General features: G+C 43.1%; 1 protein-coding gene across 7 annotated transcripts in view; it reads right to left on the reverse strand.

The window, feature by feature from the left end:
* The window catches only part of ZNF236 (zinc finger protein 236), an 86,669-nt gene extending 71,583 nt beyond the window's left edge, over positions 1-15,086 (reverse strand). For 2 of the 7 annotated variants that reach the window (XM_036321784.1, XM_036321781.1), the window contains exons 1-2: positions 13,013-14,252; positions 2,661-2,803 (exon numbers count right to left, since the gene is read on the reverse strand). In XM_036321784.1, the coding sequence (XP_036177677.1) occupies positions 2,661-2,803; positions 13,013-13,088 (219 nt within the window). In that variant the 5' untranslated portion in view covers positions 13,089-14,252. Of the gene's footprint in view, positions 1-11; positions 200-2,660; positions 2,804-3,262; positions 3,444-13,012; positions 14,253-14,788 lie in introns of those variants that run through there. The other 5 variants (XM_036321783.1, XM_036321782.1, XM_036321787.1 and 2 more) reach the window with 5 other exon arrangements.
* Positions 15,087-27,010: the final 11,924 nt, after the last annotated feature.

The raw sequence follows: 27,010 nt of genomic DNA on the forward strand, positions 1-27,010 counted from the left end.
CCCACACCAACCATAAAGTTCCTTAGGGAATGTCTCAGGGGTGGTAAGGACCACACCCATCCAGGCAGGAGGGTTCTGGCAGGAGTGCTGCACCTCGGTGTGCCAGGGTATGGGATCTCTGATGATAAAATGAAGGGGCTCCACAATGGCACAATTTTCCCTCCTTTTCCAACCAACTCCACTGCTGTCAACAGAATCACTTCAAGTAAAATAAGAATCATAAGAATTTTACTAGATTTTAACAGAGTTGCTTATCTCAGTCTAAAATGTTCCCCAAAAGGAAGGTATTCTGCCACTTACATGCAAAAAGAAAAAGTAACCACTGGCATTAATTTCCCTCTGAAATATCAAGGCTCTAATAAGGACTGAGTCAGTATTTTCAGATTTTCCCCATGAGTGAAATAACGCCCGTGGGCACTGGTATCAGCATTATGTTATCACTAATGGGGACAGTACAGCGAAGCTGGTCATGCCCTGGCTCCGGAGAAGAGAGCTGGTATGCTCTGGTCTTACAAGGCTGACTAGCTCACATTCTCCTACCTAAAGGAAAGTCGCAACCACTTTTTCATTGCAGTTTTAACTGTCGCTTTCCATCTAGCAGGCAAACTGTCCCATTAAGATACTGACACTCGCCGAAACCGGTTTGGTCAGTGGATAGAGCGTCAGCCTGCGGACTGAAGGGTCCCGGGTTCGATTCCAGTCAAGGGCATGTACCTGGGTTGCGGGCATATCCCCAGTGGGAGATGTGCAGGAGGCAGCTGATCGATGTTTCTCTCTCATCGATGTTTCTAACTCTCTATCTCTCTCCCTTCCTCTCTGTGAAAAATCAATAAAATATATTTAAAAAAAAAAAAAAGATACTAACACTCTCATCACAGACCCTGGCAAGAAAGGATACAAATCTCTATGTAAGAGAGCATGCTCCCTGCTGAAGTTCGATCTAACATAACCGAACACCATTTTACAATGAAGCCACTTAAGGGTAACTGCCCCTGCCAGAGAAAAACACATCAGCATGTACTAATTCTGTGCTCACAGAGGAAACAGAAACTACTAGAGAAAGGCATATTTTAAGAACTTTCAGCTCTCATAGCCACTTGGCCTGGAGGTCAAACCCTCCCTGGAATTAGCTACAACAATCAAGATTTAACTATAAGACTTCGAACCAAGACCACTAGGGGGTGCACCAAGGAAGCATAACAAAATGCGGAGACAAAGAAACAGGACAAAATTGTCAATGGAAGATATAGAGTTCAGAACCACACTTTTAAGGTCTCTCAAGAACTGTTTAGAAGCCGCCGATAAACTTAATGAGATCTACAAGAAAACTAATGAGACCCTCGATCTTATATTGGGGAACCAACTAGAAATTAAGCATACACGGACTGAAATAACGAATATTATACAGACTCCCGACAGCAGACCAGAGGAGCGCAAGAATCAAGTCAATGATTTGAAATGCGAGGAAGCAAAAAACACCCAACCGGAAAAGCAAAATGAAAAAAGAATCCAAAAATGCGAGGATAGTGTAAGGAGCCTCTGGGACAGCTTCAAGCGTACCAACATCAGAATTATAGGGGTGCCAGAAGATGAGAGAGAGCAAGTTATTGAAAACCTATTTGAAGAAATAATGACAGAAAACTTCCCCCACCTGGTGAAAGAAATGGACTTACAGGTCCAAGAAGCACGGAGAACCCCAAACAAAAGGAATCCAAAGAGGACCACACCAAGACACATCATAATTAAAATGCCAAGAGCAAAAGATAAAGAGAGGATCTTAAAAACAGCAAGAGAAAGAAACTCAGTTACCTACAAGGGAATACCCATACGTCTGTCAGCTGATTTCTCAACAGAAACTTTGCAGGCCAGAAGGGAGTGGCAAGAAATATTCAAAGTGATGAATACCAAGAACCTACAACCAAGATTACTTTATCCAGCAAAGCTATCATTCAGAATTGAAGGTCAGATAAAGAGCTTCACAGATAAGGAAAAGCTAAAGGAGTTTATCACCACCAAACCAGGATTATATGAAATGCTGAAAGGTATCCTTTAAGAAGAGGAAGAGGAAGAAAAAGGTAAAGATACAAATTATGAACAACAAATATGCATCTATCAACAAGTGAATCTAAGAATCAAGTGAATAAATAATCTGATGAACAGAATGAACTGTTGATTATAATAGAATCAGGGACATAGAAAGGGAATGGACTGACTATTCCTGGGGGGGAAAGGGGTGTGGGAGATGCGGGAAGAGACTGGACAAAAATCGTGCACCTATGGATGAGGACAGTGGGTGGGGAGTGAGGGCGGAGGGTGGGGCGGGAACTGGGAGGAGGGGAGTTATGGGGGGAAAAAAAAGAGGAACAAATGTAATATTCTGAACAATAAAGATTTAATTAAAAAAAAAAAAAAAAAAAAAAAAAAAAAAAAAAAAAAAGAACTTTCATACACAGACTCGCTAGACAATCTCTCACTTTCCCTCGTGATCTCATAATGGCTAGGAATACAACTACAGCTAAAAATATGTACTTATATAATATACAATGCTCCGCAATTTAGGAATCTAAATTATACGAAATAATTTCAATTCACAGGTGGATGTTTACAACACCTCCAGTTTCAACGCTCACATTTCTGATGCTCCTTTTAAAAATACTCACCTTGTCATTTCGCTCGTGATCCCTCATGTGGCGTTGAAACTGGGACTCTTTTGGAAAAGACAGTAGACAGATTTCACATTTATGGAAATTTGGAACTTGATAGGCATAATTAGTGTTCTCCGCATTCAATGTTAAAACTCCATCTATAAAATTGCATAAGTACAGACAATAAATACCAGTTGTTATTTTCATCACATATGTAAAATTATTTGGTTATTGTTTAGAAATCAAATTATGTCAAAACTTTATGAGAATTTTAGATGACATTAATGGCATCTTGAATTTTTTAAATGGACATGCTTTTAGGTTACACATGAGAAATGTTGAGAGGACTGAGCTGCAGAATCCTAAATTCTTCTCGGTAGAACTTTGGGAAACCTAAAACTCAACTCCGGAGACCTGATACTCACCCGCAAACACACACCAAAGCCATAGTGTCGTACCCTTGCCTGCTGCTTCCAATTTTTTCTAAGTCACTACAGATCCTGGGGGCATTTCACATCTAAGTCACCCTGAGAGGTCATCAGGAACACAGGTTCCTAAATCATTCAGCAAACAAACTCCAGTCAAAATATAAATGCTACTTCATTAATTTAATCTACCTCTGAAAACTGCAGAGAAGCAAGAATAAGTCAGCAAGAGCAGAAACTGTTTCCTCAGATAGTTTTGGTGTCAGAAGATAAAGGGCTGCAAAGCTTTGGACAATCTGCAATGTGCTTCTCTAAATCCAGGTGGGTAAACAGCTGTAAATTTAAAGGTATTTTCAAATAAGAAAAACTATGGCCTGGCCAGTGTGATTCAGTGGTTGAACGTTGACCTATGAACCAGGAGGACATGGCTGATTCCCAGTCAGGGCGCAGGAGGCAGCCAATCAATGATTATCTCTCATGTTTCAATCTTTCTCTCCCTCTCCCTTCTATGAAATCAATAAAAATATTTTTTAAAGAAAAACTACGAAATACTCATTGACATTTGTCAATGATGTCATAAAATAAAGATGTCCTAAATCTCTCCAATTCTTTAAAATAAGTAGACTCTAAGTCTTATAATTTGAGCATCAATATATAATGCATATTGTCCGGCCGGTGTGGCTCAGTGGTTGAGCACGATCTATGAACCAGGAGGTCACAGTTCGATTCCTGGTAGGGCACATGCCCAGGTTGCAGGCTTGATCTCCAATAAGGGGCATGCAGGAGGCAGCTGATCAATGATTCTCTCTAATATACAGCAAATAGGTCACATAGCAAATTTGACCCCAAAATATTATAATTTAGAAATGTGGAAGTATGGTAGGTGTTATATTAAAGACTCAAGTAAGCTCCAGAAAGCCTTGTATTTCTCAAACACCCCTGTGCTGACAGGCATTCCACAGCTCTTTAGAGCAAACAGACTGCAGTTCCAACTCTGGCCAGCAGTCCTCAAGCCTGCTGAAGTATCTTCATTAGAGCAGGAGTTGAAATCCCAGGGACAGGAGGTAGGGCAGGGACTGGAGAGAGCTGACAACAGTTTCAAAAATTCTTCTCGCAGAATGGCCAATAAAACAAAACTCCATTTTCCAGAAATATTAATGTAACTTAAAAAACTGCAACTTCGCCGAAACCGGTTTGGCTCAGTGGACAGAGCGTCAGCCTGCGGACTGAAGGGTCCCAGGTTCGATTCCGGTCAAGGGCATGTACCTGGGTTGCGGGCACATCCCCAGTAGGAGATGTGCAGGAGGCAGCTGATCAATGTTTCTCTCTCATCGATGTTTCTAACTCTCTATCCCTCTACCTTCCTCTCTGTAAAAAATCAATAAAATATATATTAAAAAAAAACAAAAAACAAAAAACTGCAACTTCATTCATGAATGAAATGGTTCTACTAAGGAAAAAATATTCCTAATTTTTATTCTCTTTGCTCTTAACTATATCCACATTCTATTCTAAAACCTGCTTTCAAAATTCCTGCACTAAATTAATAATGAAATGTTTTTTGACTCCCAAGGTGGAGTGACCTGGGAGCCTTCCAAGCAATGATGCTGGGTCCTGCCTCACAGGCTGGGATGTAATCGACCCAGCGAGGTTCCCAGGTGATTCCTAATGTGCTGCCAAATGTGAAAGCCACCACTGAGGCCTTTTGGTGACATTTCAAGTCAAGTTCTACTAGTAGGCTGAAGAGTGGTATGAAAAACACAGCTAATTCCGTCAGCGCAAATCTTATCTAAATATAGAGACAGTGTAAAGACTCTGATACAGGATAACCTAGTAAAAAACTGCTGAACTGACTCTATGTGTTGAAGAATTATGGTTCAGTGTGATTTTCCCAGACTAGTTTGTGTCACAGACTATGATCTGAAACCCACATTAACTTGCTTCTGGCTCTGGATCATGAAAGCTTTACATTTTAAGAATTATATAATCACACTTTCCTCAAAATTCTCAATGCTCTAAGTTTCTGCCTATCTTACAAGTTCAATTACTGAGAGTGAAGGGTGCCCCTTTTTGAAGAAATATTTTCATCATTGGATATCTGATATGGCTAGTAAGTTATTATTTTTAAGCAGAATCCGTCTCCCCTGAACTGTTCCTCTCCTTTTGCTGCTGAAACAAGTAAGTCACCTTAAAACCAGAGGCTCCACATCTGCTGCTGCCTCATAAAAAGTTCAAGTTCCGCCCCTTTTAGCCTCTCCCAGTGGTCTCCTCTCCTTCAAGGGAAAGGTGCAGTCCCTGAATTCAACCAAGACCTGCCATGGTCTGACCTGGCAACCTGGGCAACAAAGCTTGTTACCTGTCTAGTTCATGATCTACCTGTCTCAGTTCTCTAGACATGAAGTAGAACAAACATCCCTCCACCAGAAAACAGAAACTGAGCAGGCAGCCAACTAAAGGTACATGCTAGGAAGGAAACTTTCAGAGCATTCTACTGGAAAAAACAGATGAAGCCATACAAGACCCTAAATGTGGTTTCCATCAAGGTCACGTTACTCCATATGAAAACTACAATAGGATTAAAAATGGGGGCAAAATAAGTGGATGCTGCACAGACATGCTCCCAGGAACAAACTGGTATTACAACTAAAATACAGAAAAACTGAATAATCAACAGAAAACTCGCAGGAGAGAACCCTGATACCCAAGGACCAAGGTAGAGACCAATAGAGACTGGTAAAGGGGCAGAGGTGCGAAAGGGCTGGCTGGGCGCTCACAGACAGCAACTGAAGTCCCAGAGAGATATCTCAGCTGTGAGTAGATGCCACTAAGAACTCTGGGATCTAATCCCCAAGCTGAGCCCCCAGCAGAGAGCACCAAAACTGAGGAGGGTACCCACATAACGTCTGGCTGTGAAAAGCAGCAGGGTGCTATTTGCCAGGGAGTAACAGCTGAAAATTCAGGCACCCTCTTAAAGGGCCAACACACAAAATTACCAGTGGAGCTACCCACCTTGTGCTCCAGCAGAGGGAGGGTGAAGTGAACTGGAGCTGTGAGAGCAGAAGCCAGGACTGGGGACTTGGGGGATAGAGCTCAGAAGGCAGACACCCCAAGTTTCCTGGGCTGAGTCATTCCCTCATGCAGCAGAGGACATCTTTCCCACTTAGACATTTACTTCCCCTACACCAGTGGTTCTCAACCTTGGCTGCACATTAGAATCACCTGGGAATCTTTTTAAAATCCTGATTTCTGGGCCTCATCCTCCGGATTTTCTGTTTCTTTGTTATGGGGTGGGGCCACAACATTAGTAACAAATAAACAATTTCCAGAGGATGAGGCCCAGAAATCAGGATTTTAAAAAGATTCCCAGGTGATTCTAATGTGCAGCCAAGGTTGAGAGCCACTGCCCTACACCCTACTGGAAAACACCTTGCCTTGAGGCCACTTAAGAGATTAAAAATAACAATTAGCCTCCAGGCAGAAGAAACTGCCCCACCCTGTTCAAAAAAACTCTCATCACACCCGAGGATGATTGCCTGTGGGGCAATTCAAGTTGGAATCCTATCAGTCAATAAGCAGAGGGGTCTCTGGAGGCTTTCAGTCTATGCCTGATCTAATCAGTCGGAAACAGCATTTAACACTGTCCTGCACTAGAGATTGAGAGATATAGAGCAGTGGTCGGCAAACTCATTAGTCAACAGAGCCAAATATCAACAGTACGATTGAAATTTCTTTTGAGAGCCAAATTTTTTAAACTTAAACTATATCAGTAGGTACATTGTTATTAACTTAATTAGGGTACTCCTAAGGCTTAGGAAGAGACACACTCTAGGGGCCAAAAAGCCGCATGTAGCTCGCGAGCCGCAGTTTGCCGACCACTGGTATAGAGGATCTACCTAATACACAGTCACAAATCCAAACAGAAAAACAAAATGAGGAGACAAAGAACCCCCAAATGAAAGAACTAGAGAATTCTCAGAAGAGATAAATGAAGCAGAGATAAGAAATTTATCTGAAACAGAGTTCAGAGTAATGATGTTAAAAATGCTCAATAGTATGAAAAAAGATACAGTAACTATGAAAAAAAGAACAGTCTGATATAACAAATGACATAACACAAATAAAGAACACATTGGAAGGAATACACAGCAGATTACGTGAAGCTGAGGATCGAATCAGTGAATTAGAAGACAGAGTTGAAAATATCACTCAGAGAACCAAAAAGAAAAAAAAAATATATTAAAAAACAGGAGGACAACTTAAGGGAGGGATAATGAAAGGTAACAATATTAGAATAGTAGGTGTGCCAGAAGAGGCAGAAAGGGAGAAAGACATAGAGAAGGTGTTTGAAGAAATAATAGCAGAGAACTTCCCTAACCTGGTAAAGGAAAAAGTCACACAAGTTCAGGAGGCACAGAGAACCTCAAATAAGAAGAACCCAAACAGGCCCATGCCTAGACACATCATAATTGAAATGCCAAAAATTAAAGACAAAGAGAGAATCTTAAAGGCAGCAAGAGAAAAGAAAACTGTTACCTACAAAAGAGTTCCCATAAGGCTGACACCTGATTTCTCATTAGAAACTCTACAGGCCAGACGGGCATGGCATGAAGTACTCAAGGTAATGAAAAGCACGGATCTGAGACCAAGATTACTATATCCAGCAAGGCTTTCATTCAAAATAGACAGTCAAATAAAGAGCTTCCCAGACAAAAAAAAAAAAAAAAGGCTAAAAGAGTACATCACCACCAAGCCAGCATTACAAGAAATGCTAAAGGGATTGCTGTAATGAGAAGAAGAAACAGAGAGAGAAACCTAGCCATACAGAATTAAAATGGCAATAAATAAGTACCTATCAATAATAACCCTAAATGTAAATGGATTAAATGCTCCAATCAAAAGGCGTAGGGTAGCTGAATAGATACGAAGACGTGACCCAACTATATCCTGTTTACAAGAGACCCACCTCAAAACAAAAGACACACACACAGGATGAGAGTGAAGGGATGCAAAATAATTTTCCATGCAAATGGAAAAAAAAAATAGCTGGAGTAGCAATACTCATATCTGACAAAATAGACTTTAAAATGAAGGCCATTACAAGAGACAACAAAGGTGACTACATAATACTAAAGGGATTGATCTAACAAGAGAATATAACCCTGGTAAACATTTATGCACCCAGTATAGGAGCACCTAAATATATAAAAAAACTTCTAGAGGACTTTAACAGAGAGATCGACAACAATACAGTCATAGTAGGGAATTTTAACACCCCTCTGACTTCACTGGATAGATCTTCCAGACAAAAACTTATCAAGGAAACAAAGACTCTAAAAGGACACACTGGGCAGAGCCTGCGAGGTTCACTGGTTGAGCGTCGACCTATGAACCAGGAGGTCATGATTCGATTCCAGGTCAGGGCACATGCCCAGTTGTGGGCTCGATCCCCAGTGGGGGGCATGTAGGAGGCAGCAGATCAATGTTTCTGTCTCATCATTGATGTTTTTATCTCTCTCTCCCTCTCCCTTTCTCTCTGAAATCAATAAAAATATATTTTAAAAATAAATAAATAAATAAGTAAGTAAATAATAAAAATTAAATCAGATGGATTTAACTGACATTTGTAGAACATTTCACCCCAAGGCAGCAGAATATACATTCTTCTCAAGTGCACATGGATCATTTACAAAGATAAACCACATGTTAGGACACAAAACAAGTCTCCACAAGTTCAAGATTTAAATCATATCAAGCATCTTCTCAGATCACAGTGGAAAGAAATTAGAAATCAACCACAGTAAAAACACCCCAAAACATTCAAACACATGGAGGCTAAATAGCATGCTATTAAACAATGAATGAATTACCAATGAAATCAAGAAAGAAATCAAAAACTTCCTGGAAACAAATGAAAATGAATACACAACAACCCAAAATCTCTGAGACACAGCAAAAGCAGTCCTGAGAGGGAAGTTCATAGCACTACAAGCATACCTCAAAAAAACAAGAAAAATCAGCAATGAACTATTTAACCCTACAACTTAAAGAACTATAAAGAGAATAACAAGAAAAACCCAAAGTAAGTAGAAGGAAGAAAATAATAAAGATTAGAGCAGAAATAAATACCATAGAGACTAAAAAATAATACAAAAACTTGAAGAAACCAACAGCTGGTTCTTTGAGAGAATAAACAAAATTGATATACCATTAGTCAGACTCATCAAGAAACAAAGAGAGAGGACTCCAATAAATAAAATCAGAAATGAAAGTGGAGGAGTAAACACTGACACCACAGAAATACAAAGGATTGTAAGAAAATACTATGAACAACTATATACCAACAAGCTGGACAATATGGATGAAATAGACAAATTCCTAAAAAAATATAATCTCTCAAAACTGAATCAGGAAGAAAAAAAACCTGAATAGGCCAACAACAACTGATGAAATAGAAGCAGTAATCAAAAAACTCCCACCAAACAAAAGCCCAGGTCCAGAGAGCTTCACAGGGGAGTTTTACCGAACATTCACAGAATAACTAACACCTATACTCCTCAAACTATTTCAGAAAATCCAAGAGGAAGGAACACTTCCAAACTCTTTATGAGGCCAACATTATCCTAATTCCAAAACCAGATAAAGACACTACAAAGAAAGAGAATCACAGGTCAATATTCCTAATGAACATAGATGCTAAAATCCTCAACAAAATATTAGCAAATCGCATCCAGCAATATATTAAAAAGATCATACACCATGATCAACTGTATTTATTTCAGGGATGCAAGGCTGGTACAATATTCGCAAATCAAATCACATAAACAAATTGAAAGACAAGAATCACATGATCATATCAATAGACACAGAAAAAGCATTCAACAAAATCTAACACCCATTTTTGATAAAACCTCTCAGCAAAGTGGGAATAGAGGGAGCATATCTCAACATGATAAAGGCCATTTTTGACACACCTACAGCCAACACCACACTCAATGGGCAAAAACTAAAACCACTTCCCCTAAGAACAGGGACAAGACAGGGATACCCACTTTTACCACTCCTGTTCAACACAGTACTGGAAATGCTAGCCATAGCGATAAAACAAGACGAAGAAGAAATAAAAGGCATCCAAATTGGAAAAGAAGAAGTAAAACTGTCATTATTTACAGATGACATGACATTGTATATAGAAAACCCCAAAGACTCCATCAAAAAACTACTAGACTTAATACATGAATTCAGCAATGTAGCAGGATACATTTAAGGAGGTAAAAGACCTGTACTCAGAAAACTACAGGACACTGAAAAAAGAAATAGAGGAAGACATAAACAAATGGAGGAACAAACCATGTTCATGGATTGGTAGAATTAACATCATCAAAATGTCCATACTACCCAAAGCAATTTATAGATTCAATGCAATCCCCATTAAGATACAAATGGAATATTTCACAGACCTAGAACAAACTCTCCAAAAATTCATATGGAATAAAAAAAGGCCCCAAATAGCCCCATCAATCCTGAGAAAGAAGAACAAAGTAGGAGGGATCGCAATACCAGATATCAAGCTATATTACAAAGCCACTGTTCTTAAAACTGCCTGGTACTGGCACAAGAACAAACATATACGCCAATGGAATAGAACAGAGAACCCATAAATCGACCCAAGCCATTATGCTCAATTAATATTTGACAAAGGAGGCAAGAACATACAATGGAGTCAAGATAGTCTCTTTAATAAATGGTGTTGGGAAATTGGACAGATACATGCAAAAAAATGAAACTAGACCACCAACTTACACTATTCACAAAAATAAACTCAAAATGAATAAAGGACTTAAACGTAAGACAGGAAACCATAAAAATCTTAGAAGAATGCATAGGCAGCAAAATATCAGACATGTATCATAGCAATATCTTAACCAATAAAGCTCCTAAGGCAATGGAAACTAAGGAGAAAATAAACAAATAAGACTACATCAAAATAAAAAGCTTCTGCAGAGCAAAAGAAACCATCAACAAAACAACAAGAAAGCCCACTGCATGGGAGAACATAGTTGCCAATATTATCTCTGATAAGGGTTTAATCTCCAAAATTTACAAGGAACTCATACAACTTAACTAAAGGAAGATTAAATACTCCAATCAAAAAATGGGCAAAGGACCTAAATAGACACTTTTCAAAAGAAGACATACAGAAGGCCGAGACATATGAAAACATTCTCAACGTCACTAATCATCTAAGAGAGGCAAATCAAAACGACAATGAGGTACCATCTCACACCTGTCGGAATGGCCATCATCAACAAATCAACAAACAATAAGTGCTAGCCAGGATGTGGAGAAAAAGGAACCTTCTTGCACTGCTGGTGGGAATGCAGATTGGTGCAACTATTGTGGAAAACAATTTGGAATTTCCTCAAAAAATTAAAAATGGAACTCCCATTTGACCCAGTAATCCCACTTCTAGGAATATATCCCACGTATTCAGAAACACCAACCAGAAAGTATATATGCACCCCTATGTTCATAGCAGCACAATTCACAGTAGCTAAGATTTGGAAACAGCCTAAGGGCCCATCAACAGATGAATGGATTAGAAAACTATGGTACATCTACACAATGGAATACTATGCTGTTGTAAAAAAGAAGGAACTCTTACCATTTGCAACAGCATGGATGGACCTGGAGAGCATATGCTAAGCGAAATAAGCCAGTCGGAAAAAGATAAATATCACATGGTCTCACTCATTTGTGGAATATAATGAACAACATAAACTGATGAACAAAAATAGAGCCAGAGGAAAAAAAAATATTTTAGAATATAATAGAAGTAATCCTGTTACTTGCAGGTTTTTAGTATTTCCTACAACTTTTGTATAATTACTATGTTAGTACAGTTTTGGTAATACGGTACTACTTTGAGTAATTAGGAGTAGGCGCGCTCCTAAACATTTCATGAGATTTCTGTTTGACATCATTTTTTCTGGGCAGCCCAGACTTACTTCCCTGCTGCCACAGATTGCTCCCACCAGCATGGAACACTGTGCTGACAAGCCAGGGCAGAGGTCTTGTCTCTGCAGCTGAACTTCATATCCTCAGCCACCAGAAGAGAGCCAACCAGTCACAGAAAGTGCTTTAAAATATTTGCTGAATACATTAATGAACCCATACATGGGGCTTTATATTATCAAAGCAGAGCAATGTGAAATGCACACTTTGGACTCAAACGTACATTCGAATCCCAACCCTGACACTCACTAGCTGGGTGGACCTTCCAAATCACTTTCCCTCTCAGAGCTTCAGTTCCCCTATCTATAAAAATCCCCACCTACCTTCCAGGTTTTTCTTAGAAATAAAATTCATAATAGATGACAAAAAAAATCAGATTATAAGAAACATTACTAGAAGAGTCAACTGAGAGAATGGTCCTCAAACGATTTGGTCTTGGGACCCCTTTACATTCTTATATATTACCGAGAACTCAAAAACCTTAAGTTTACATAGATTATATCTGTTGATATTTGCTCTATTAGCAATTAAAACCGAGCAATTTTTAAATGTTTACTCACTTAAAAATAAATCTATTTAACATACATATTTTTATGAAAAATATACTCTCCAAAAAAGTAGTAAGAAGAGTTTTCACTTTTACAAGTCTATATATATATATAATTTTTTTTAATTGACTTCAGAGAGGAAGAGAGAGGGAGAGAGAGATAGAAACATCAATGATGAGAGAGAATCATTAATCGGCTACCTCCTGCACGCCCCCTACTGAGGTCAAATCTGCAAACCCAGCCATGTGCCCTGACCAGGAATCAAACCTTGACCTGGTTCATAGGTAGATGCTCAACCATTAAGCCATACCAGCCAGGCTTACAAGACTTTTTAATGCTCCCTCAATGATAGGTGGATCCCCATGTCTGTTTCTGAACTCACCCAGTTGCAACATGCTGTTTGTGAGTGAAATACATGAAGATAATGCAGCCTCACAGTTTGGTGCCACCACCGCCATGATTCCTGCTAAGACCTCATTGCTGTTGTATGATTAGTGCAAATGGGAAGCAAGTCACAAAGCCAGTCTTAGTATCGCTGTGAAAATGCCTTCCTTGCAGAGCCCTAAAGTGTGTGGGACGCCCAGGGGTCCCCGAAGCACACTTTGAGAACCACCGTGGTAGACAGAGCAACAGTAAGAGGGAAAGCTCAGGAAGCACTGAGACCTACAGCGGGAGAGGGGAGGTAGTCTCTCCGCATGGGGACAGCAAGGCCGGGGACACAGAAACACTGTGGCATCTGACCACAAGGGACTCTTGAGAAGAGAGCTGGGCAAGGCCACAGCAGTTAGGACCCCTGAGGCCCCTGGATTTCAAGGTCAAGGGGTGGAGGAATCCATTCAAGAGTTTTAACCAGGAAGTGTGCCCCTGATTTACATTTAAGGGGACCCTGAGGCTGACAGGACAGAGGAGCAAAGACCAATTAAGGCTCCTACAGAAGTGCACGTGAGGGACATATGACTGCCAGGTGGCAAGCATAGGGGCCGGGGAAATACACATTTGCGGTGAAGCCACAGACCTGCCAGGCCTCCACAGCCAGGTGGGCAGGGCCAGGCGCTGTGGAAAACCGGGTGACCGCCTATGCCACATGGTAGGACAGGAGGGTCCTTCTGTGTCCTGAGCCTTCTTCCAGGTGACCCAGATAGTGCGCCTGATGCGATTTCTGGCGGGAGGCATATTAACAAGATAAGGTAAATGAACAGCCACCACCCACCACCAATGACAAGTGGGGTGACTATGACCCAGGTACGGCTGTGCACATGGTCAGTGGCCCACGCTCGAGGCCACATGAAGGGTCAGTCCTGGTTGGAATGCCTGCACCCTGGCCCTTCACAGCGTGTCCCTAACTCCCCTATCTGCACTGCACCCCCTTCCCTGAGGGCCTCAGGGAGAGCATGGGCTAGGTGCGCGTCAGCCCCCACCTGCGCCTGTGCTCCGGGAGCCTGAGCATCCCTCCTGCAGGACAGGGGCACAGAGTCCACAACCGGGCTCCGCCTATGCCCTGGCGCGTCGGTCTCAGGACTGCACGTCCCAGAGGCGGGGAGCCTGGTGCGGCCCTGTGGCCTGGGGAGACCAAGGGCCGCGGCTGTCACCCCGGCTCCCCGCCCCGCCAGCCCGCCAGCCGCGCGGGCACCAGCACCCACAGGCCTCCACAGTCCGGCGGCGGGCAGGGCGGGGCGCGATCCCCGCTGACGGGCGGGTGGAGGGCGCCGGCCGGGCGGGAGGGGGAAGGAGGAGGAGGGTGAAGAAAGGTGGAGGGTGGAGGGTACAGGGTGGAGGGAGGAGTGAGGATGGAGAGGGGTGGGGGAGGAGGGCGGAGGAGGGAAGTGGGAGGGGGAGGAGAGAAGAGGGAGGAGGAGGAGGGAGGAGGAGGGCGGCGTGCACCTCGCCCCCGGCCCGCCGCCGCCGCCGGCCCAGGAAAGTAGGCCCAGCCGGCGGAGGGCCGCGCCGTATCATTCCGCCCGCGCCTGCGGCCGGCAGTCGGGCGGCGGCGGCTGTGGCAGGACGGTCGGACGCAGCGGCGTCCTCGGCCCTCCCGGCCCCGGCCCGCCCGACCCCTCGCCGCCCCGCCTGGCCCGGCCGTTCCTGGAGCCCCACGCGCCGCATCCGGGGACTATATTCGCGCGGAGCGGCACAGCGGCGGCCGGCCGGGGCCGCTTACCGGTGTCGCCGCGCGCCTTGCTCTCCTTGGGCTTCGGGGGGCGGCCCCGCGGCATCGTAGGCGGCGGCGGCGGCCCACCCCTCGGCCGCACACACACTCACACACATACGCTCGGCGGAGCGCGCACGCGCGGGGACAGGCCGCGGGGACGCGGCGCGCGCCCGGCGGAGCGTGGAGGCGGGCGAAGCAGCCCAGGCGGCCGCCGAGCCCCGGCCGAGCGCGCGCCGGCCCACGGGGGGAAGGCGCCCGAGAAGGCGAACGGCAGCGCTAGGACCGCGCCCACCGCGGCGGGTTCCATGGCCCGGCGGGCCGTGTTGGGGGCGTTGGGAGCCGGCGCGCGGTGGGGGCGGGGAGGGGCGCCGTGCGCATGCGCGCTCCGCGTTCGGGCCTGGTGCGTCGGAGGGCGAGCGGCGTCACCTGGGAGCCCGGGCCCCGACGGCCGGCCGCACTTGGGACACCCGGCGTGTGGCCGGAAGACTCCCCCGCTGGGACAGCCTTCGGGGCTGTGAGGAGGAAAGTTCTCTGTGGGCAGCGGGGGCTGAGAAAGCTTCCCAGGTGGGTGACCGGGGTAAAAGGGAAAACCCCACCGAGGAAGGGCCCTTGTGCCGGTACCTTGCGGAGTCAGGAAAGCCTTGGGGAGCCCGGAGCCCAGACCCGGGACCTGACCGAGGACACGCACCCAGGCCGCCGTGTGCCGCCCTCCCACGGAGTACAGGAAAGCCACATGGTTCCACATGTGGTGATCTTTCTTTATGGACCATTCTAACTCCCACAACATTCTCACGGAAACGGGACGGCAAGCGCCCGGAGGTGAAGCAGCTGCGCTGTGGAGGGAGTGATGATTGGCTCAAGCCCCAAGCAAGGAGTCACCTAGTCTCTGAAGAAGGAACTCAAGGCACTAAGTAATGATCAACCACATGCAAGATATGAGGGAATACAAACCTAATGTTACAAAACTTGGAACCATGAGGCAGGAAAGACACAAAACTAGTCAACATATTATAATGGAGGTTTAAATAATCCACGGAGAACCTTGAGATAACGCAAGAACGGTTGGAAAAATAGGAAAGAATCTCAACTCAATCTTAGTAAACGGTTGGTAAGAAAGGACTTTCCAGGTGGAGGCAACAGGTAAAGGGGGGAAGCTAAAATTAACTAAAAATCTCTCACGTGAGGTGCTTTATATCTTCAATTATGTTTTCATGTATTCACCCAATTCCTGAAAAAAACTAGGCAGATAATCATAATAAGAAACAAGCTCAGAGAGCTTTTCTAACATCAGCCAGCCAGTGAATGGCTAATGGGATTTCAGAATTATTAACTGCTGCTTTTAAATACTTCTTACATAAAATACTTCTAATCCTTGCAACGATCCTGTAAGTACCATTTTACAGATGATACTGAGGTTCAAAGGATTTAATTTGGTTCAGGCTACATAAACTGTAGGCAAATCCAAGTCTCAAATTTTAACTGACAATCCTATATAACTAGTTGTATCAAAGCAGAAATCTACGTAAGTTTAGATACAATATGACAGTATTTCCATATGCATATTAGAGTAGGATTGGGATATAAGGCTAAGAAAATAGGTTGGAGGCAGATCTTAAGAATCCTTGGCCACTTACAAATCAGTTTGGATTATGATGGTTTGTTTATAAATGTACACCCTAATTTGTTTTGAAAGTAATTTGAAGCAATTTGTACATGTGGATGAAGGGAAAAAGTAAAGAATCAAAAGTAAAGAATAAAGTCCTATGTAGTTATAAAAGGTGAATAGGAAATGGATCTCCAGACTTCTTGCCCCAAATAAAGAAGTAGACATGATCAGTTACCAGATTCTCATCCTTAAAAGATATCTGTATCCCTATCACCATATCCCTGTTGTTTCTTTTACCATTCATACACATAGCAACTATATCATCAGCGGACAATTTTACTTCCCTTCTGATATGAATGCCTTTTATTTCATTTTCCTGCCTAATTGCTCTGGCTAGGACTTCCACTGCAATGTCGACTAGGAGTGGTGAGAGTGGGCACCCTTGTCTTGTTCCTGATGTTGGCAAGAAAGCTTTGAACATTTCACCATTGAGTATGGTGTTAGCTGTGGGTTTGTCATATGCGGCCTTTATTATGTTGAGACATTTTTATATATCAAATTGCTTGAGTTTTTCTCTTGAAAGGATGTTGAATTTTGTCAAATGATTTTCCTGCATCTATGTAAATGAAAATATCCCTATCTTTCATTCTATTAATGTAGCATATCACATTTATTGATTTGCATTGCTTTCCATGGGTAAATTACCCTTGGTCATGGTGTATGAACCTTTCGAGGTGCTGGTGAATTCATTTTGCTAGTATTTAAAAAAACAAAAAAAAAAACATATAAATGTATATATTCATCAAGAATAATGTCCTATAGTTTTCTTTTAGTGTCCTTATCTGGATTTGGTGTCAGGGTAATTCAGGCCTCCCAAAATGAGTTTGTAAGTATTCCCTCGCTTCAATTTTTTGGAAGACTTTGAGAAACAGACTGGTGTTAATTCTTCTTTAAATGTTTGATAGAATTCACTGGTGAAACCATCTGGTCCTAGGCTTTTCTTTGGTGGGAGGTCCTTTATTTTTTCAATCTCTTTATTCATTATTGGTCTGTTCAAATTTTCTATTTTTTCATGATTCAGTCTTGGTAAGGTGTATGTAGGTTGGTTTCCTAGACTTACCCTCCTAGACGTCTCAGAATTCTATAGAAGGCTGCTCTTCCTTTTGTTTTAAAATTGATAACTATATTGGACATTAAAAAGGAGGTATAAAACATATGCTTCCCAGAACCACACAGAGCACAGCTAGAGAACAGGGTCAACACCCTGGAAGTCCATATCTGCTCCTCCCTGAGGACATCCTCTCCCAGAAGTACCTGCTCTCCTGGTACTGCATCATCATCCCCTTGACTGTATAGTTGTACAGTTTATTTAGATGTCTTTAAAGAAATGCAGTATTAGTCAATTGGTCCAGTTTTTGACCTTTTTCTTAAAGTTGTTCTGAATTCTTCTGTGTCTTGAGTCTTCGTTCAATACTGTGCTTGTGAAATTTATTGACGCTGATGCATATAGTTTTAATTCGTTTATTTTCACTGTTGTATAGTATTTCATTGTAAGACTATGCTAGTTTATTCATTCAATCCATTGTTAATGGACTTTTGGGTTATGCCAAGTTGTGTTTTGGCTTGTTTATTTTTATAAACATACTATGTATATAGTATGGGTGTGTTTTTTTAATACAGTATAAAAAAATATTATCTTATTTTTTGCTTTCAATTTGTCCCAAGTCATCTAAGTTTACCTTTCTCTATTTTCTTGCCTTCTTTTAGATTGATTTTTTTTCTCATTCTACTTTTCCCCCTTCACTAGTTTGAAAATTATATACTATATTCTCCCAAGGGTACATAGACATTTAAAGATGATATTTAAGAAAATATAATGTTAACCAATATCTTTACCCTGCTCTTAATTTATATACTATTCTTTTTAATCCTGCTTTTGAACTGCAGAAGATATTTTACTTAGTAATTTAACTTGTCTAGATATACCTAGATGTTCCGTTCTTTTTGTATTCTACATTCCTATCTCTGACCTCTTCTTTCTTTCTGTGTCATACATATTTACTATTTAATTTAGTAAGCATGACCTGTGGCAAACATTCTTAATTTTTGTTTACCTGAAAATGCCTCTATATTGCTCTTATTCTTAAAGATAGTTTCTTCTAATTAAATAATTCTATGTTGAATTATTTTCTTTCAGTCTACTGAAAATATTCTGTTTTCAGCTTGGCTTCTCATCAGTGACAAAGAATCAGTCTTCATTGTTTTGGTGATCACCTTTTTCATGGAAGTTTTTTAAAAAATATATACTTTTATTGATTTCAGAGAGGGAGAGAAACATCAATGATGAGAGAGAATCATTGATCGGCTACCTCCTGCACACCCCCCACTGGGGATCAAGTCCACAACCCGGGCATATGCCCTTGACCGAATCGAACCCTGGGCCCTTCAGTCCGCAGGCTGACACTCTATCCACTGAGCCAAATAGGCCAGGGCTTCACTGAAGCTTTTGAGACCTTCTCTCCACCATTGGTGTTTTGCAGATTCATCTTGGAGTTCCTGTGTGTGGATTCTTTTCATTTATACTTTCAGGGATTCATAAGGAATTTTCACGAATTACTTCTAAAATATGGCCTTAGCTGCATTCTTTCTCCTGGAATTCCAACCAGATTTATGGTAGGGCTTCCTATTTTATTCTCCTGTTTCTTTTCTTTCATAAAACTTAAAAAGGCGATCATTCACATTTGTTTAGATATTTCTCTTGCCTCACCCTTGTGCTTGCCTGATGGAGGTGAAACTGCTATGAACATTGTGTCAAGTCTTGGCATGGATGTTCCACAGAAGATCCTGTGCTTGGTCTGCATTTTGAGAAACACAACAAAGTAGCAAAGCCTTGGTTTTCCTGAGTGTCCTCTGAGGTGGGTCCTGTCACAGCCCAAGGCGGGTCTCTGCACCCCAGTCATTTCCTCCTCTTCAAGGAGACATCTGACATTCCTCCTGCTGTGTAAGTCAGCAAGGAAGATGCACTTCAAAGGAGATTCCACAGCCCATTCAATAGAGAATAACTCCGCTGCTTGTTTCTTTTTATTGGGATGAAACCATACAGCATAAAATTTACCATTTAACCACTTCAAGTGTGGCATTAAGTACATTCCATTAGGAAAGTAACTTTCTTTCTTACAGTTCAGTGACAACAAAATAGAGTTCTCCAGAGACCTTCAGATCTGCAGCCCAGAGCTTTTTCCATGTGGTCTTTACCTAAACCAGCTCCATCTCCACTCTCCGTGTTTATGCCCAGATCCCAGCCTCTTGTCCTCTGGAGTCCATGACTATATTTTTTCTTTATTCCCTGCACCAAGGATTAAGGCAGAGGCATCTATTTCTACTACGACTCCGTTTCTAGTGTAGAAGGTGGTAGAAGATGGAACATGCTCACTCAGAAAGGGTGCAGTCATTTTGGACCAGCAACTTAAGAGATTCTCTTTCCTCCTACTGCTTGCGGCTTCTTGTCAGTCATGGAATCACTGTGGCCGCAGACTCATCAACAGCTGATTTCCTGGGAAAAGGTGATAAACCTTGGAAGGGACGATTAAGTATATCCCTTCTGACACAGTTGCATGGACTCTTGTCCGCATTGCAGCTATCAGCCCCATTTAGTGAAAGAAGATGGAGACTTAGGTTGTCTCATGGCACTCTAAATCTTTTGAATTTCCATTTTCAGAAAGTGGTGCAGGGCAGTGTGAACCTGAGTGGCATAAATTTTTGTCCCACAGTGTAACCTATGTGTACACTTCCACTTAAACAAAAACACACCACACCTGCCAGTGTTCCATGGGGATGTTACCCTTCAGCATTTTCCAGGCCCACCAGCCTCCAGCCTTGGCTAATAGCGTCCAGAAAATTAGAGAAGCTGTTTTCATTGTGGGGTGGGGGGTGGGGCAACAGTCTGATCACTTTTCTCCTGAGCAGATAAGGTGTTAATTGTGTCTCATATTTGGAGGCAGGAAACCATCATCTATTCTATTCCTTGTTAGAACTAAGAGGTTTTATGTAAACAGTCTTTCTGCCACCCTGTTAACCTCAAATAACCCCTTTGCACCTGCCAAGTTGCACTGTGAACTGCATACACCCTTCTAGACACACACTCAGCTTACAAGCAGGTTCTGTAGTCAACGATTTGGGGTGACAGTTGCCCTGTAAAGCTTAAAAACCTCCAACACATTTTCTCCCATAGATTTCACAGGAAATGCAGGTGCCAGGCTGTGTGGCCCCAGAAAAGTCCCTTTACCTTTCTAGGTCTCTGACACTAACATGAGAAATTTGGGCTGGTGGCTCTGTGAGGTCCCCAGGCAGTCTTCATATTCTAGACGGCTTTCTGCTTGGGCCCTGAACAGCAAACACTCAGTGCTTTGTTTCCAGGAAGAGTCCGGTGGATGAAAGCTGAAGCCAGTGGCCCTTGAGCACACTCTCAGGGCTGGCCTTCCTGCACCCGTGGACTGCAAGTGAGAGAGTTACACGTGGCTGTAATAAAAATGAAAGTGCTCTGTTGATTCACTAGCAAGCCCAGCTTCACTTGTGCAGTTCACTGATGCCTGCAATCAGCTCTGTGAGGTGAGCCATATTTGAGAGAGGACAGGATGGCGCTAGCAGGTTTGGCTCAGTGGATAGAGTGCCAGCCCACAGATTAAAGGGTTCTGGGTTCGATTCCAGTCAAAGGGAACATACCTCGGTTGCAGGCCAGATCCCTGGGCCTGGTCTCTGTGTCTTCCCCCTCCCTTCCACTCTCTCTAAAAATCAGTAGGAAAATATCCTCAGTTGAGGATTAACCAGAAAAAAGAAAAAAGAAAGGATAGGATGCCACAACCTCCTATACAGTGTATGGGTGCAGTCACCATGGTTCACCACCTACCAAGATCCCAAAAGGCTAAGAAGACTGCTCTGGGCTACTCCAGAGTCAGTGCACCTGAGCTGCTGTGGCCTGGCCCATGGTGAGGGTGACACTCCAGCTGGTTCCCTCTTCAGGATGTGTTTCAGAAGGAGAGAGAGGGAAGGAGGGAGGGGGGAGAAAGAGAGAGAGAAAAGAGGGAGATGGAGGAGCGCCACCGGGTGGCAAGTCATGATGCTGCCAGCACTGGCAGGAGCAACCCAGAGTCCTGCCATTTGTTACACAGGCCTGACTTCCAGCGCTGAAACAGTGATTGGCACACACTGGCTGCTAATAATGATAGGTAACATCTATTTATTGAGTAACAACTGTGAGTTCTTTTTAATTGATAGAATTTTTTAGATTTACAGAAAAATTGACCAGCTGGTACAGAGTTCCCTTGTACCCTCCTCCCCCTCAATACAGTTTCTCCTATTGATAACATCTTGCATTAGTATGGTACATTTGTTACATTTAATGAACCAATATTGATACATTAGTATTAACCAAATCCCACACTTCAAGGTTCACTCTTGGTGGTGTGCCTCCTATGGATTTGACAAATGCATGTCACATACCCACCATTATGGTATCAGAGATCAGCACCATTGTTCTGTGCTTCACTTATTCATCCCTCCCTCCCCCTAACCTCTAGCAACCACTGATCTTTTGACTGTCTCCAAAGTTTTGCCTTTTCCAGAATGTCATATAGTTGAAGTCATATATAAGTAGCCTTTTCTGGTTGGCTTCTTTCACTAAACAATATGCATTTAAGGTTCCTCCATGTCTTTTTGTGGCTAGACAGCTCATTTTTTAGCACTAAATGATATTCCATGTCCTAGATGTAACATAGTTTATTTATCCATCACTTACTGAAGTACATTTTGGTTGCTTCCGGCTGTTGGCAATTATTGCTATAAATATCCATGTGCAGATTTTTGTGTGGACCTAAGTTTTCAGCTCCTTTGGGTAAATACCAAGGAGCAAGGCTGCTGGATTGTTGAATTTTGTAAGAAACTGCAAACTGCCCTGCAAAGTGGCTGTACCTTTTCATTCCCACCAGCAGTGAATGAGAGGTCCTGCTGCTCCACACCCTCACCAGCATTTGCTATCATCTGTGTTCTGGACTTTAGCCGTTCTAGTAGGTGTAGTGGTATCTAATTATTTCAATTTACATTTCCCTGATGACATATGCTTCAGAGCGCCTTTTCATGTGCTTATTTGCCATCTGTACATTTTTTGTGGTGAGAAGACTATTCAGATCTTTGCCTATTTTTTAAATTAGGTTGTTTTCTTGTTGCTGAGTTTTAACTTTATACATTTTGTTTACCAGTTATTTATCAAATATGTGTTTCACAATATATTTTAATATATATGAAATAAATACACATATTTAAATAAAACATATTTGTTGAAGTGTCACCTAAAATAATTTCCTATGCCATCTGTGGTATGTGTACAAAAAATTTAAATATTTCCCATTTAAAGTGAAATAGCAATAGTGCAGATTCATTTCTATGGACATATATTCAAAGCAAAATAACCATAATCACATCCATGAAAACTCCCTTCCCATTGGTGCATCTTTGACTAGACATAAACAGGTGGACTATTATGACCCATGGTGCAGGAGGCTTAACACACACCAACATTGTTCAATACCATTTGCTTTGGGAACACACTTACATGCAGGTTTATTTCATACGTTTCGTGATACCTGTCCTAGTCTATTCAGGCTGCTGTAACAAAGTACTACAGACCGAGTGGCTTATAAACAACATAAATTTATTCCTCACAGCTCTGAAGACTGGAAATCCAAGATCAGGGTGCCAGCATGGTCAGATTCTGTTGAGAACTCTCCTCTGGGTTGCAGATGTCTTCTGTCTGTGTCCTCACATGGTGGAAGGGTTATGAGTGCTCTCTGGGGTCTCTTTCATATGAACACTAATCCCATTCATAGGGGCTCCACCCTCATAACGTAATCATGTCTCAAAGGCCCCCATCTAATACCATCACATTGGGGGTTAGGTTTCAAGACATGAACTTGGGGAGACACAAACATTCAGTCCCTAACACCTGAATATAACCTCTGCTCCCAGAGGCAGATCTTGGTAATAGCAATAGTTTGGGACATGATGCCTATAATAATTGAGGTTTAATTTCAAATGATGCTTTGCAAAGACTATGTAACTTCTATTGCATTCCAGATTCTTCCAGTATAGTGACACCACAGAGAGGGGACTTGACAAAAGACCGAAGGCAGAGTTCTCACAGTGATTTTTGTTCTCCTTGTTATGTCATCTAACTTCCCTGAGCTCAGTTTACTAACCTGAAGTACATGATTGCTCATGTTCTTTCCAGCTCTGACTCTTTTGAGTCAATGATTTGTGAAGCTTACCTGTAAGGCACAGGAAATGGCTACATAAAAAACTGCAAAAGGAGGATATGTCTAACATTTAGCCACAACAGGAAGGAAATGGAAGCTTTTACTTCATCCTCAGCTGAGATCTGAAGCAAACAACAAAGTTGTCGGTGGAAAATCCCGAGCCCACCTGAGATTCCTGGGACAGCCAGGTGACAGACACACCGCATATTGGGTGTTGGGCTAAACACTCAGCAGCAGAAATGAATACAAATTGGATACGATGAAAAACCTGCAATGACAACTTCAGTCTAAAGTGAAATAATGCCATCATTATAGGACAATTCGCATCCATAGTCCAAGGTTAATGGAGAGCCCACCATCAGCAGCTGGGCTCACGAGCTCTGGGCACTGGGAAAGTCCAGGAGCAGAAGGGTCAGCTTGCCTTGTTTCTACTCTGTGTACAGAAGGCGCCTAGTGCCTCAACCAGAGATTCTTATGAATACTAAGCGGTGTAGCAAATACTTTGAGGAGCCGAGCCCACCCACAGCCTTCAGTAAAGGTCAGCCATTGTTACGCCCACAGGCACACTCCCTGAGCACGGGGCTGTGTGGCGCCACATGGGCTGCTGTGTGGCGTTCCACAGACTGGCCCTTTTCACCCTTCCTCAGCTTTTGAATGCCCCCCACTCAGCCTTCAGTCCTTCTCTTTCTCATCCCTTCTTCAGAGGCTCATTCTCTTCAACTCTCCAAAGAAACCCATCCTTTTAGAAACTGACAGTTTCTCTGGAGGCAAAATGAGATGTCAAAAAAATTAGTTATGTGCCTTTGAAAAATCAAATAAGACCTGGAAACAATAGTGAGAGATTTGTTTTCCTCAATCAAAGACACTCAAGAGAATTCCTTCTGTTAGTCCTTGTTTTCTCCATAAGGCCTCTTGGGAGCAGCAGTGTCTCAGCTTGGTTTGACTTTAAGTACAGAGGCTTGTGTGCAGGTGGTACATTTGCAAATATGACCTCGGGGAGCTGGAGCAGGAGGAGGACCAATGTAAGGACGCATTCTCCAGTTGGGGCCACCATGACCCTTGGGACTGACTGAGGAGCCTCATGAAATACAATTCAGAACCATCTTTCAGGCAAATGGAAAGAAAGCATTACCACCCCTATACTTCTGGGTGGTACATGCCTGAGGGCAGAGTGGGCGCCTCAGAAGCCCCAGAGCAGGGGTGGGCAACCTTTTTGTGAGTGGGTGCCAAAACCAACAAAATCTCTGACTCAAAATTCTTTTGTGTGCCAACCCTAACTTTTTGAGAACATGTTACGCCTACTTGATATCTCTTAAGGTGTACTTATGTGAAGAACCTTGAAGAAATAATAAAATTCATTCAAGCGACAAAAACACAGTATATGATGATGAAAAATACATTTATTTTTTAATGCATACATGTACACTGATAGTCCAACAGAAAACTTTATGACTCCATATGATATTATCAGTGGGACTTTTGCTGCTGCATCACTGATGACAGAGATTTTACATCAGGTTTATATTTCGTGACCTTCAGAGATATGCACGAGCTACTACTTTCATCCGTCAGGCTACTCCTATTACGAGACTTAACAAAATTCATCACTGAGAACAAAGATTCACAAGCGTATGTGGATGAAACCAAAACACTGGTCGGATCTAGGAAGGCAGGGAGAGTTAAGGCAGAGGCATAGAAACTGCTCTTCCCATCTCTCGTCAATCCATGTCTATGGCCTTTAAGATAACTTGTTATGTAAAATTATTTATTTATCTAAGATGCACCTACACTGAATTTATCTGAAAAATAAAAAAGTCGATATTAAGAAAAAAATTGTAAATGGAAGATTATAAGAGAGGGTTTCGTGTGCCAGCAAAAGTTACTGGCGTGCCATGTTTGGCACGCATGCCAGGGGTTGCCCACCCCTGCCCTAGAGCGTCACACTCTGGAATAGGGTCCAAATCCAGGAAGGACAAGTCACTGTCATTGCCAGGGTAAGAGGGCATCAAGTATACCTAAGGTTCCATCCTGAGACTACAGGATTCCTTGTAGGATCCCTTATCGAGGGCTTAGTATGTGTCTGTGATTGCCGGTGGGTATAAGCAGTGGCAGGGACCAGCTCAGCCTGGGTAAGAGGAGGCTGTCTTCCTTCCCTGTCACCAAGGCTGCTACTCTGTGGCTCACTCCATGAGTGAGGAGGCTGATAGACTGGGTCACTGATGTGGCAAGGTTTTTGCTCACCCACCAGCATTCCCCAAAATACACCAGATTTTTGCAGGAGCTGGACAGCTGACTTGAGTGGGGATATGACGAGGTCCCCACGCCTGTGTCCTGTCTCCGGCAGTGGCACTCATCTCCCAGGAATGTGGGGTTGCTTCACATTTACCTGGTTGGGACTGACAGGGAACGGGTCAGTTTTAGGAACTTCCACTTGGCCCTTCCTACCATAAACATCTCTTACCCCTCATGACATGGAGCCGTGTGCAGGTTTTCCAGTCACTGACCGCTATGACCAGGAATCAAGTCCACCAGATGGGCTTTACCAAGACCCCACGCTCAGGCCTCCTCAGCCCACACTGGTGCTGTTGTGAAAGGGTGAGAAGTGTGTTTTGCCCCGAGGCAGGGAGCTGTCTGGCTGCCCTTTGCAGAACCCTGGGAAGCCCACATGGGGCCCAGCTGGAGAAAGAAGTGAGGCTGAGAGCATGCTGAACTTGGGTGGGGAAGTGAGAAGCATCCCTACAAGAGGTGCCTCCGAGGTCATGGGTGCATCGATGCCATGAAGAAACATCAGAAATACTTATTAATACTTGGGTGGTGGGTGGCATCAAGTAACAGCTTCAAGATGAGGTGAGGCTACCAGCAAAAAGTAGGAATCGGTTGGACTGGTCTGGCCCAGGTGCCAGATGACCAGGCAGAAGTCAAAAGCACTGGAAGGTGAGAACAAGAGGCTTGGGGTTCATTGCTACTATTTTTACGGGTAAAGTTTGGTATATATACCTTACAATGACATAGATATAGAATAACTATTTCTACTGACTATGGTCATCTAAAACGGGACCTCAAACCCATAAATTAAAACAAAATAAACCCTGTAACAACAAAAGCAGGGCTCTGAGCCTCTGGCAGTCACAGGCCAAAGGTGAAGCCTTTTACTCTACAAGAGGGACGGAGTGGCCCTTCACACAGCAGGCACAAGGAAGAGAAGCACAGGGCAGACCAACAAAGGCGCTGCTGCGGAGAGGAGCGGCCCTGGGAAAGGAGCCCAGCCCTGGTGGGCAGCACTTCAAGGAGCAGCCTGGGCTCCCGGGGCCGCTGGGG

Source organism: Myotis myotis, unplaced genomic scaffold, assembly GCF_014108235.1.
Source record: "Myotis myotis isolate mMyoMyo1 unplaced genomic scaffold, mMyoMyo1.p scaffold_m19_p_9, whole genome shotgun sequence".
In the NCBI taxonomy this organism is placed as follows: domain Eukaryota; kingdom Metazoa; phylum Chordata; class Mammalia; order Chiroptera; family Vespertilionidae; genus Myotis; species Myotis myotis.